Source organism: Myiozetetes cayanensis, unplaced genomic scaffold (assembly GCF_022539395.1).
Source record: "Myiozetetes cayanensis isolate MyiCay16 unplaced genomic scaffold, myiCay2020 scf5-8, whole genome shotgun sequence".
In the NCBI taxonomy this organism is placed as follows: Eukaryota; Metazoa; Chordata; class Aves; order Passeriformes; family Tyrannidae; genus Myiozetetes; species Myiozetetes cayanensis.
In genome coordinates, this window is record NW_026087742.1 from 19,270,825 (window position 1) to 19,282,196 (window position 11,372).

At 44.9% G+C, this 11,372-nt stretch overlaps 1 protein-coding gene across 3 annotated transcripts; it reads right to left on the minus strand.

Moving 5' to 3' along the window:
* Positions 1–2,775: 2,775 nt before the first annotated feature.
* Positions 2,776–11,068, minus strand: NFKBIZ (NFKB inhibitor zeta). Of its 3 annotated transcripts, none has more exons than XM_050333708.1 (12): positions 10,816–11,068; positions 10,181–10,320; positions 9,209–9,245; positions 9,013–9,119; positions 8,128–8,891; positions 7,563–7,668; positions 7,086–7,232; positions 6,532–6,595; positions 5,731–5,900; positions 5,003–5,113; positions 4,717–4,884; positions 2,776–4,306 (listed from the first exon to the last, which is right to left on the minus strand). In XM_050333708.1, the coding sequence occupies exons 2-12, from the start codon at positions 10,307–10,309 to the stop codon at positions 4,253–4,255; spliced, it is 1,857 nt and encodes a 618-aa protein (XP_050189665.1). In that variant the 5' UTR covers positions 10,310–10,320; positions 10,816–11,068; the 3' UTR covers positions 2,776–4,252. The 3 variants fall into 3 exon arrangements, with proteins under 3 accessions (XP_050189665.1, XP_050189664.1, XP_050189662.1); XM_050333707.1 differs by having other exon boundaries at positions 9,013–9,116; positions 10,755–11,068; XM_050333705.1 differs by having other exon boundaries at positions 10,755–11,068.
* Positions 11,069–11,372: the final 304 nt, after the last annotated feature.

An 11,372-nucleotide genomic window follows, 5' to 3' on the forward strand; every position in this document is an offset into this window, starting at 1 on the left:
AGGCCAAAACTACCACCAAACACTCATAAAAAGTAATAGATAAAAATAGAAGATTTTGGATTCAGTGCATTGAAATACCAGGTCAATTTTTTGCAGATATTTAATTGCAGGACCCCGTTCTTTGTCTTTATGTGTTTACTGCACTTTAATCATCCTCAGCTCTTCTCTCACACAGGAGAGCATATATATTCTTTAAAGAAAGGCAACCAGAAACACAAACTGTCAGGCCAGAAGAACAAGCAGTTCATGTCGTATCTTTACAGTCACTTCTACCACACCCAGCCTGTCTAACAATGTGCTTCCTGGCTATGTTTTTGTTTTCTGATAAAAATATAAAATGAGCAATAGATGTGGGAAAAGTACTTTTTCCATCTCCAGAAGCAGAACACATTTCTTGTAAATCATGGATTGCCACCTTCCACAACTCCAGCCAGATGAGTAGTCCACAAAAATCAGAAAGCAACCCTTTACTGAGGTTTGGCTTACTTAGACAAACAAATCAGAAACATCCTGGGAACAAAGCACCATGTGTTTTAATATTCCTCCTCACACCTAAGCCAGAGTCTCTTCCATCTCTTCTCCAACCAGAGAAATAAATGGTAAGCCTGCATCCACATCAGTGAAAACTATTCAGCACTTCCCCAGCACCATAAGTTTTCAGGAAAACACTGTCAGCCTGCAAAACATTTAGTGTTGCTTCCTCTTCAGTAAAAAGGGATTGTTTCTAATAGCTAGTTATATCATGTCAGATATGACATACCTTTCCAAGATCACAGGGGAGAAAAATGAGTCAGTTAGAGTTAGGGATGCTTTACTGTGAAATTGCGTACTGAACTCTTAAGACAATGAAATTAGGCTCTAGGCAAATTAAATTAGCTTCAAACACTTCAGTCACCCCTTAAGAATTGTCTGACTTGGAGTGCCAGGACTGCCCTTCCATAAGGGCACAAGTGCCACTGAAAGCACCACACTGCTTCTAAATGCCTCTCACCAGCAGCACCCACTTCATGCTCAAGCATTCGCTGAACACATCCTAATGTTCTGCCAACCTTATAAGCCCAAGGGACTTTATCCCTTTATGAGATGACTCAGGCAATGCCACCCAGAAAGGAGTGCCAGGCAGTCAGATCAGACTGATCTGAAGGCACAGAAAATCTCATCAACAAATCTTTTTCCTGTGTAATCACCTTTTATAAAGAAAATGAAAATTATCTGGAAAGAGTACTATTGGGCTCTTCATAAAAACAAAAAGTATATACCCAAGGCAGGGTCATTCCCAGTGAGAGGAGCAGATGACAGCATCTTCAACACAGTTTAGACCCAATTAGCTGTTAAGATAAAGCAGTGCCATTTCATCTTTGCATATCTTAACTAGAAATTCAATTCTGTTTCCAGTCTCCATCATCGTTTCACAGTCTTATCTGCACAAAAATGCACAGTTTCCTCTCTCCATCACCTTACCTCAGTACCAAAACCCCTTTTTTAGACTTTCAGCAATTAGTTTTTGCACAGGGCAGGAGCAGAGGAACTGCAAGCATGTCTGTGAAGGACTCAAGTGGCTGTTTTCTTCTCATGAAGGGTGCAACCAGTATTGGTGATGTAAGACTTGAACCCATGAACCACTACCAGCCTAGGCACAGTGATGTGACTCAAGAGAATAAATTAGTCTGGTATCAGGCCTGTGAGTGTCCATTAGCAAGTCTTTAGGGAAGAGGTCCTGCAAGCCTGCAGGACAGTGCATCGGCACAGAGTGGGCTGCCTCACATGGTAAATCACTTCAGTAACTCTCCCCAAGAAAGCTTTTTTCTAAGTATGCACCCAGGCCCTCCTGCATCAACAAATGCGTTGTTTCTACCATTTTTCTACTATCTCTAGGAATTGCATCGCATTGTCTGTTGTGTGCTTGCTACCTGCATCAATAGCTTCCAGCTCTTATGATGGGAGAGCAAACAGTTCATCCCTACCATTTCTCGGGCCTGTCCTGGCTCTGCAGAACTGCTGTTTACTCTGGTGCTCCCTGGAAGGAAGTTCCTACACACCCCTGGGCCTCTTCCAATCCCCACACTTTCACCTGAGGGGATACCCTCCTCACCACACAGAGCAGTAAGGTAGGGGGAGACGTAGGGTTTATACAGTAGCATAACAGCCCTCTTGCTTTCCTTCATTTCCTTTCCTACAGATCCTAATGCTTCATCCACTTTTCTCTCTCGACTGTTGCCACCTCACCAGTCTCATGCTCAGCAAGGACAGGTTGTGATGGCAGCTCTTCCTCCTGAAGGATTGCTGCCAGCTCAGAGCCCATTTTCTTATCAGTGAAGCGAGCACAGCCCATCCCCACGTGTATGACCCCATCTGGCTACACAGACTGCCACCTGTGCTAAGGTGACCCCCTTGTGCCTGGGCTGCAAGGACTGAGGGCCAAGGCAAGGAAGTCAGGGGGAGAACATGACCTTGTCAGAACTTCCAAGTACACAGGGACAAGCACTCAGGGAACAACCTGCAAAATCTGGACAACCTGGTGACTGTTATCGCTATTTGGGGCATATCTTACTAAATACCCAGGCAATACAACTGCACAGTGCATGACCCAGAACATCCAAGTACCAGCTTCAAAACCAGCATCAAACAAGGGAAAGCATTAACATCAGGATAGAGAGACTTCATTTCATCCTTAACAAATTACCTTTGAGCCTCACAGTATTACCATGCTAAAATCAGATTTCTCTGAAACTTGACTTCATCGTCATTGTTTCTATCACACACAGTAACCACCAATTTAATTATCATGTTTATTCAAACACAAGTTACATGTGACCCTTCAAGAAATACATTGCAACTAAGCCTCCACATATCGGATTTTTTTCATTTAGCTTGTCTACAAGACATACTTTGTCAAAAGAGCACAATCAGACTAATTAAATGGTTATGGCAGAGAACTGCATGTGATGCAAAAACAGTTTAAGAGCAAAGACCATACAGAGAACTCATTACTGGATTACAGCCCAGCACAGTTCAGAAAGTGATAGGAGGAAGTTTTTTCCAACAGAACACAAGTATAGAGCATAATTAGTATACATTTTGCATTAATAATCAATTATTAAAAAATAGAAAAACATTAACTTCAAATATTACTTGGCTACAAGCCACTATACCTATAAGGTAAAACCATAAATGGACTAACTCTGCTCAGGAGGTGGAAAACATTAAGTCTCTAGAATTAACTAGAGCTTGATTCAGCAAGCTACTTATGCATGTGCTTAAGCCCTACCAACACTAATGGGGGCTTACACATGTTGAAGTATTACAATTAACATGGAGAGATTTCAGCATGCATCAACAGTAAATACACATTAAATACTTGCACTGAATCAGGATCATATGCCCTAAAGTGCAAGTTACATACACGCTATCAGAGTCATGATCTTTCTCTCTCAATCTATCGTTCCATCAAAAGAAAAACCCCTACTGGGCATGAGAAAAACTGATAGTCCCCTGAAGAAGCATGGCTTTCATGTTTTATTAACAACTCCAAAAGCATGCACAAATCAGTGCTAGGGACAATCTTAACTATACTTTCCATCTTCACTCTTTCAAAACAACAGAATTTACCTGATTTGTACCAGTCTCATATTAAAACTCTATATGCAATTTGCATGTTCAGGATCAAGGAACTTGTTTCTTCGGGTCATTCCTCAAGTGATCAATAGATTCTTAGAACTATACAGCTGTACAATAGTGCCAGTGACTATATACAATCCTGCACAAGATACTGGAAGAAAGCTAAAAAGTTACATAAATAAATGTTCAACTTCAAAAATATTTAATTTTTCTTGCACTTAAGTGTGTTATTTAAAACACAAAACATTACAAATTCTGTAATGTTGAACTGTATCAACTCTCTCTAAAAAAAAAGAAAAAATCCTGTAGAATTTTCCTTGTCTAGAAGTTATCTGTATGGCTGTTTAAATAAAATCAGTCTTGCCGTAGCTGTGAAATCCAGGTATCCAGGCAAATGCTCCGCATTCTTGGGAATAAAACATTCCCGTTTGGTCAGAGGAATTTGATTGTTGGGGTTTGGGGTTTTGTGTTTTTCACTCTTATATAACCCACTATATAATAGTGAACAAAATGCTTTTGTTTCATAGAAACAACTAACATTTGCCCACACCAGGCAAATGGTCTATTTACAGATACATTAGGACTGCCTGACTGACAGTGAGTGTGAGTTGCTGAACTCCAAGAAACATGGAGCCTAAAACGGCGACACTCTCTGCTGAATCGCCTTCCCTTTTAGGATACGTCTTATCTGCAGAAGAGAAAGAGACAAAAAACATTAGTATTCATCATCCTAAAGTGAGTCATAATCTGAAAATAAAACCCCACCCTAGACCCAGTTTTGCATTCCTCCTTTATCTAAGCCTACATTCTGAGTTCAGTTACACAAGAATTGATCCAATTTTACAGCATTTGGACCAATGAAAGGCAGTAGTCAGCAACTCGCTTGTACTTAAGTTACTAGCCTCTTATGCCAGGAGTCACCTCTTTGTATATTCTGCCTGATCTTGACATTGAAACTAAAGATCTCTGAGTAAAACATCACTTGCTAAATCCTTTCCTTAAAAGCTGTAACTCAAAACCCAAAAGAAACTTTTGGAGAGGAATAAAGCTGTTGTGTAGATAGGGTCAGATGGAAGGAGAGGGTTGTTATGATTTTACCTGTTCTCCTACAAGGCCATCAGGAACCAGGTGAACTGGCTGTTCATTCTCCAAGTTTCTGGCACTTGGATCAGCTCCCTTACGCATCAGCAGGCGCACAGCATCCAGCTGGCTCACCCGGTACTGCAGGCTGGCAGCCACGTGGAGTGCTGTGTTGCCATTGTAAGCCTGAAAACGACAACGTAACTCCATGAAGGAAAGGTGGGGGCATGAGACTCAGGACACTTGTGGTGCCACACACGAGCACATCCCGGATTATATCTGCATGACAGGAAAATCCCCATACCTTTGCGTTAACGAAAGAGAGGCAGTTGGGCAGCTCCAAAAAGAGACGAATGAGCTCCAGGTTTGCTTCTTCTGCTGCCAGGTGTAAAGCAGAGCGACCACTTTTGCGATCCTATCAAAAAAGAAACTGTTAGTCTTCCCTGCAACTGCTTCACCTATCCAGGGTGAAGCAGTATAGACAAATAAAACCAGAAAGCAATTCATCAAGAGTCAATCTGAATATGTATTTTAATATCAACATCTAATGAACAGTGGACCTGAGCTCATCTGGAGGTAATGTACATAATGTAACATTTGACATTTTGGCTAAGTAATGGTCTGGCCCAGCACAGACCTGAGCTGAACAGGTAAGCAAATTTAATTAAAAGTTGCAGTTCAAGAACAAAGTATCATCAGTACCCCATTACTATGGATAACTCAAAGTGCTCCAGAGATATTCTTACTTTTACAACACTACTAACTGCAGTCAGTGTAGCACCTTTTTTAATCCAGAAATTAGACTGTCACCTCCCTCTTTCCCTAGGGTTCATTTGCAATCATGCAAATCATACCTTGCTCTGAATAAATGCAACATTCTCATCCCATTTGGGTAAATTAAACTGCAGGGAAGCTTTCAAATTAGTCTACTTCCTTTGTAATAAGGCTGAAATGTGGCGTGGGAGAAAGGGACATGTTCTGCTTCCACATTCTCTCTGGACCTGGCACTTCAGACTAAACCATTTCACTTACTTTCGCTTCAACAGAGGCTCCCATTTGTATCAGAGTCTTGATGGTTTCTACCAGGCTCTTGTTTCTCAGCAGAAGCTCCTGGACCTCAGGGGAGTGAGGTGGCTGACTGTTCTGCAGTTCATGCAGCACAGCATTATGAGCCAGAACCGCACAGTGCAATGCTGTCATGCCTTAACATAAAAAAAATTCAAATCATCATTAATGAACAAATGCAATACAGAAGTATTGTCTGGATGCTTGTTTCAAAGGCTGGATAAAGTTGCTTCTCCTCCCATTAAGCCCAGGGATCATTCCACATTTGTAAGTGACAGTGACTGCTCCCAAGCAGCTTGAGATTTGGGTTGTCCATTACTGGTGGAGTTAAGTAGCAACCTACTGTGAGCTCTCAGCCAGCAGACAATGAAAGAATCAATCTCTAATATATTTTTTTTTTACAGAATATACATTAGAAAGAGCTGTTTATGGAAAAGTGGTCCCAATAAAGCAGCTCAAGTGCCAGAGATTCTGGGTTCTGTGTCCACTGATGTAATGCTGGCACTCAAATGTTTTAAACAATAGCCCATTACTACCTACACTCTCTGCGCCAAACATGGCAATCATATGCAAGAGGAAAGAGGTCCTGACAGACACAGATTAACCATGTTTTTATCTGACAGATATGTCAGCTGTAACTGTAAAATTCAATCTGACAAAGAAATACTACATTTTCTTGCTTTTCAATCCAGGATAACATTCACATCAGCACCTATAAAACACTTAATATCCAATCACTCTGTAAATTATAAACTCTGAACTACTCACCATCATAGTTTGTTGCCTCAAGGTCCACATACTGATTGCTTCCCATGGCTCCCTTTTGGATTGCCTACAAAAGCGGGAACAGGTACACATTTAGGTCTTATCCAAACCACATACTGCTTCAAGTTTGTATGCAGTCTTACTGCAACAAAGTTGCAATAAAAAGGGCATCGCTGTAAGTGTTCAAGACCAGGCTGGATGGGGCTCTGAGCAACCTGATCTATTGAAAGCTGTCCCTGAACACAACAGGGTAGCTGCAACTAGATAATCTCACAAGTCCGTCCCAACTCAAACCATTCTGTGGTTAAGAGGAGACTTATTTATTGGTTTGCTAGACTAGAGGATTCAAGCAAATGACTTCAAAATGCTGGTGAGAACCTTAATGTGAAATTCAGTCTCACTTTAAGCTGTTAATGTACAGCCCTGAGACACACTCACAGGGCTACCCTGTGAGAGAAAGATAAAGGACGGAGTGATGTTTCCAGAGCTCCCCAAGTCAACTAACACAAAGAGTGAGCATTAACGGCTGGGGCAGAGCTGTGCCTGCTGGATCTTACCTGGAGGACCTGGGCATGCCCCTTCTCAGCGCAAACATGCAGCGGCGTTCTACCCCAGCAGTCTGTGGTGTTGACTTGAGCCCCCAAGCTAACCAAGTCCTGCACAATGAGATGCTGGTTGGCAGCCACAGCAACCTGGAAAGCGCTCTGCAAACATCAAGAAGAAAATTTAAGCTATTAGTCATCTGATCTCTAACAGGAAAGAGCAACTAAAACAAATAAAAAGCCTAGGTGCCTGGTATTATTTAAGCAGTGATTATGAATACTAGGAGGCCAGGACAAATGAAGCAGAGCACATAGTTTTACCAGCTCAAGGTGATCCCAAGAAGTATTAATAGCTCAAGGTTAATATTAGTATGCAGGCTAAATCTTGGGGTTAATATTAAATAAGCATTTCACCACATCTTTCTCAAGGTCCAGACACGCAGGAAGCACTCAGGTGCACAAAGCAGGTGCAAAGGTTTTTGAGAACCTCACCTGGCCATTGTGCTCTTTAATATCCAGCATGTGCATGGCAGCCATCTTCCTTGCAAGAACATAGGAGAGTGCTCGACGGCCCTGGGCAACAGCAATGTGAAGGAATCTGCAGGAAAGAGGGGAAAACAGTTACACCACCATACAAACCAGGGCTAAAGACATTAGAGATCCAAACACATGGAAGGGGGTGTTATGCTGCCAGCTTCAGACCTTCTCTGCATAACTAAGACAGGAACATGGTACTTTTTTGCCAGGGCAATTAAAATCATCTAAATTAGAATGTTTTTCTCCCCACTTACCAAAATCTATGGATAAGTACTCAAAATTAGACAATACAAACACACCTCATCTACTCAGTGTGCTGCAACTCTTTGCATCACAGCCATCAGCAAGACCACATGCTTTGCTTGATTACCTGAACTACTCCACTGGTGACACAAACACTGCTACTGAACTGCTTTCACTATACCACCCTGCCTCTCAACCCCCTCCCACCCCAGTCCACCAAAACCCAAAACCATTCTCCAACTCCCACATAAGAAACACCAAGATAAACGGTACTCACGTGTCTCCGTCGGAGTCTTTTGCAAGGAACTGGTCTTGAGATATGTTAGCGAGTTTGTTTTCCTCCTGCTCCACTTGCCATTGAAAAAATGACTTGCCCAGCTGCGTCGTGCTTCTGCCAATGTTTTGATCAGGTACAGAAACATTCAAAGCAGCCAAAGAGACACCACGCTCCAGACCACCACAGATGTTGCTCGAAAGCAAGCTGAAGTTCGGGGCGTGAGTGGCAACATCAGCCTGTGAGTGGGCGCTGGTCAGAGGCTGGAGGGGAGTGGAGATGCCCTCTGAGCCTTCAGAGTCATTCAGGAGGGAGGAGAAGCTCTGAGATGGGCAGTACTGCAGTTCATGGCTCTCAAAGGTGTTCTGCTGGTAGGCAGGAGACTGGCCATTGGCAGCAAACGGCCTGTACTCCAGGGAGGCATCTGAAGGATAACTCTGTGACAAATCTTGGTTCTGGGGTGGGGGGAACTGGTAATGTTGCGGCGCATCAAGTATGTGCTGGTTGGTATGATCTTGGAATGGTTGGTACTTCTGGGATGGGGAGAAAGCCTGTGTTCCTGGGCTGTCCTGGTACTGCTCACTGGGTGAGCCGTGACTGGAGACAGAGTGCATCCAGCTCACCTGCACCGTGTTCAGGGAAATGGGGCTCGACTCATTCTTGATGTTTATGATGTTCTGCAGCAGGTCAGAACTGCTGTCGTGCTTTGGGTCGTTTTTATGTGTCTCCTCCATGTTATCCATAGAAGTTGGTGTCTGGGGTGGTGTCTGAAAGGAGGGGAAAAAAAAAAAAAGGAAAAAAAATCAAAACAGGCCCCAGAAAGTTGGAGGTACAGTAGTAACTGGGAGTTTCTGATTGTATACAAAGCAAAAATTACTACAGACTTACCAGGAGATGTGAGTGAATATTAGCTTGGCGTTTGAAAGAAGGTCCATCAGAAAGAAGCTCAGGAGCCTTTCTTTTGCCACTGTGACCTAGTATGCTCTTCAGCTCTGCTGAAAAGTAAATAAATTTAGAGTCCATTTCGAGGTTACTCTTACAATTGATTTAATATTGCAGGGTAAGTATTAAAAGAATAGTCTACCTGTGTATGGCTCGTAGTTCACCAATCCTCCTTGTGCCTTTTAAGAAAAATACAGATTATTCTGTTATTATAATGTTGTTACAGGGGAAAAAAACAAAACAAACACCAACAATAAAAAAACATCAAGAAAGCAGCAATGACTTCCTTCTATAAACACAGAATACACCGTACAGTAATTCTAGTACATGGTTGTCTAACCCTAATTTAATTGCTTTTAATTAAGGTTAGAAAATGGAAATACTTTCATGAAACTTAAATGAAAACCACCATTTTTCTTTAGGCTTTTTAAGCTATTTGTTACAATACCACAAAACTCCAGAAAATCTAGAGAAAGATACTGTTCCTTCCCAAGTTTTTTTGTTTTGTTTTGTTTTTTTGTTTTTTTTGTTTTTTTTTTTTTTAGCATAAATAAGCCAGCCGATTTTACACTTCTCCAATGCCGAGAACTTTTTTATGTAAAAATCTTCCGGTGACACACTTTAATAGGAAGCTTCCAAATACACACTCAGAAAAACTATTCTAATAAAACCAAAAATACCCTTTATCTTCTCAGAATTTCCTGTAATTTTTTCTGTCTTTTCAGACTAGAAGGGCCTACCTTTATACTGTGTGCTCTGCACAGAAAAGCGCAAGAGCGTGACAAACAAACCTCTTCTGAGAAGAATCCCCAACCCTTCCAATGAATGATCTCATTGGAGTTAACAGGGAGTTTCTATGGTTTCGTAACCCAAATGTATCTTTACCTAAACTCCCTTTAAAAAATAAAGCTTTATAGGAACAGTTTTAAGTGCTTCCTTCCCCCATGGGAAACCTTTTCACTGATTTCTGCCCAGCAATATTCTTCCATTATGCGTTGAAAAGGAAAAACAGTGATTCCAGCCACATCATGTAAAGCAGCATCTCATTTCTAGTGTTATCGCAAGGCACAGTAACCCGTAAAAGCAAATGTCAGTGAACAAAAATGCCGGTTACCTTGCTTTCCTCGGTGGGGGGGGCCGAGGACATCTGCTTGCTGCTCCTGAAATGCAGCAGGAGCTCCTTCACGGAGTTCTTCACGCGGACGCCCTGGAAAGGTCCTCTGTGCTGCTTTCCCCCCCCCATATGTTGGTCAACTGTGGAGACACGAAAACAAAACCCGAATTTAAGACACTGATTCCGTTTTCACAGAGGGGAAAAAAAAAAAAAAAAAAGGAAAAAAAAAGGACAAAAAAATAGAAAGCCGGGAACTCCTGCGGAAAACCACCTCAGCCCCGGGTTAGCAGAGAGGAGGAGCCAGAGCGCTGCCCTCCGCATCCCCTCCACCGTCCCACGGGCGTGCGGGCTCCTCCGCTGCCCCCTCCCCCGGGCACCCCCCGGCCGCTCCCGCTCCCAAGGATGGGAATACCGCAGTGACTGCGAACCGCGCCCGCCCGACGCGGCGCTCCCGCTTTTCACCGCTTCGACGGCTTTTAAACCCGAAAGGGTCGGCGACCGGCTTCGCCACCCGTAGGGGCAAAGCGCGGCCCGCGGCTCCGCGCCCTCCCCGCCGCCCGGGGACACGCCGTACCTTGCAGCGCGGGGCGGGGGCCGCCCCGGGCGTCCCTCCGGCCGCCGCCGCGGCTGCTCACCGAGAGGTCCGAGTCGGATCCCGGCGAGCCCGGCGCGGAGGAGTGCGCCGGCGAGCAGCTGCCCTCGCTGGAGTGGGGCGAGGCCCCGTAGAAGTAGGCGAGGTTGATGGGGCTGCTGAGGGCGCCGCCGTCGCCGCCATCGGGCGGCGCGTCCCGGCTGCTCTCCACGATCATGGCGGTGCCGCGGGGCGGCGGGCGGCGGCGAGGGGCGGCTGCGGGCGGCGGAGCGGGAGCGGGCACGGCCAGGGCTCGGCGGGCGGCGCGGAGGGCACTGGGGGTGGCCGGGTGGCCGCGGCCCTTATAGCGGGTCCGCCCCCCCGGGGTGGGGCCGGGCCCGGGCGGGGCCGCGCTTCCCGTAAGGGCCGCGGGAGGAGCCGCGCCCGCGCCGGGGCGGGAATTGGGAGCGGGGCAAGGGCTTTCGTGGCGCGGACGACCCGAGCTCCCAGTCCCGGCACCGGGCAGTGTCGCCAGGCTGGGGGTGGCGGGATGAGATGGGGGTGGTAGTTATGGATGCCACCTCGTACCCTGTCCTCCCAGCTCGCCCCTGTAGGCTTCAC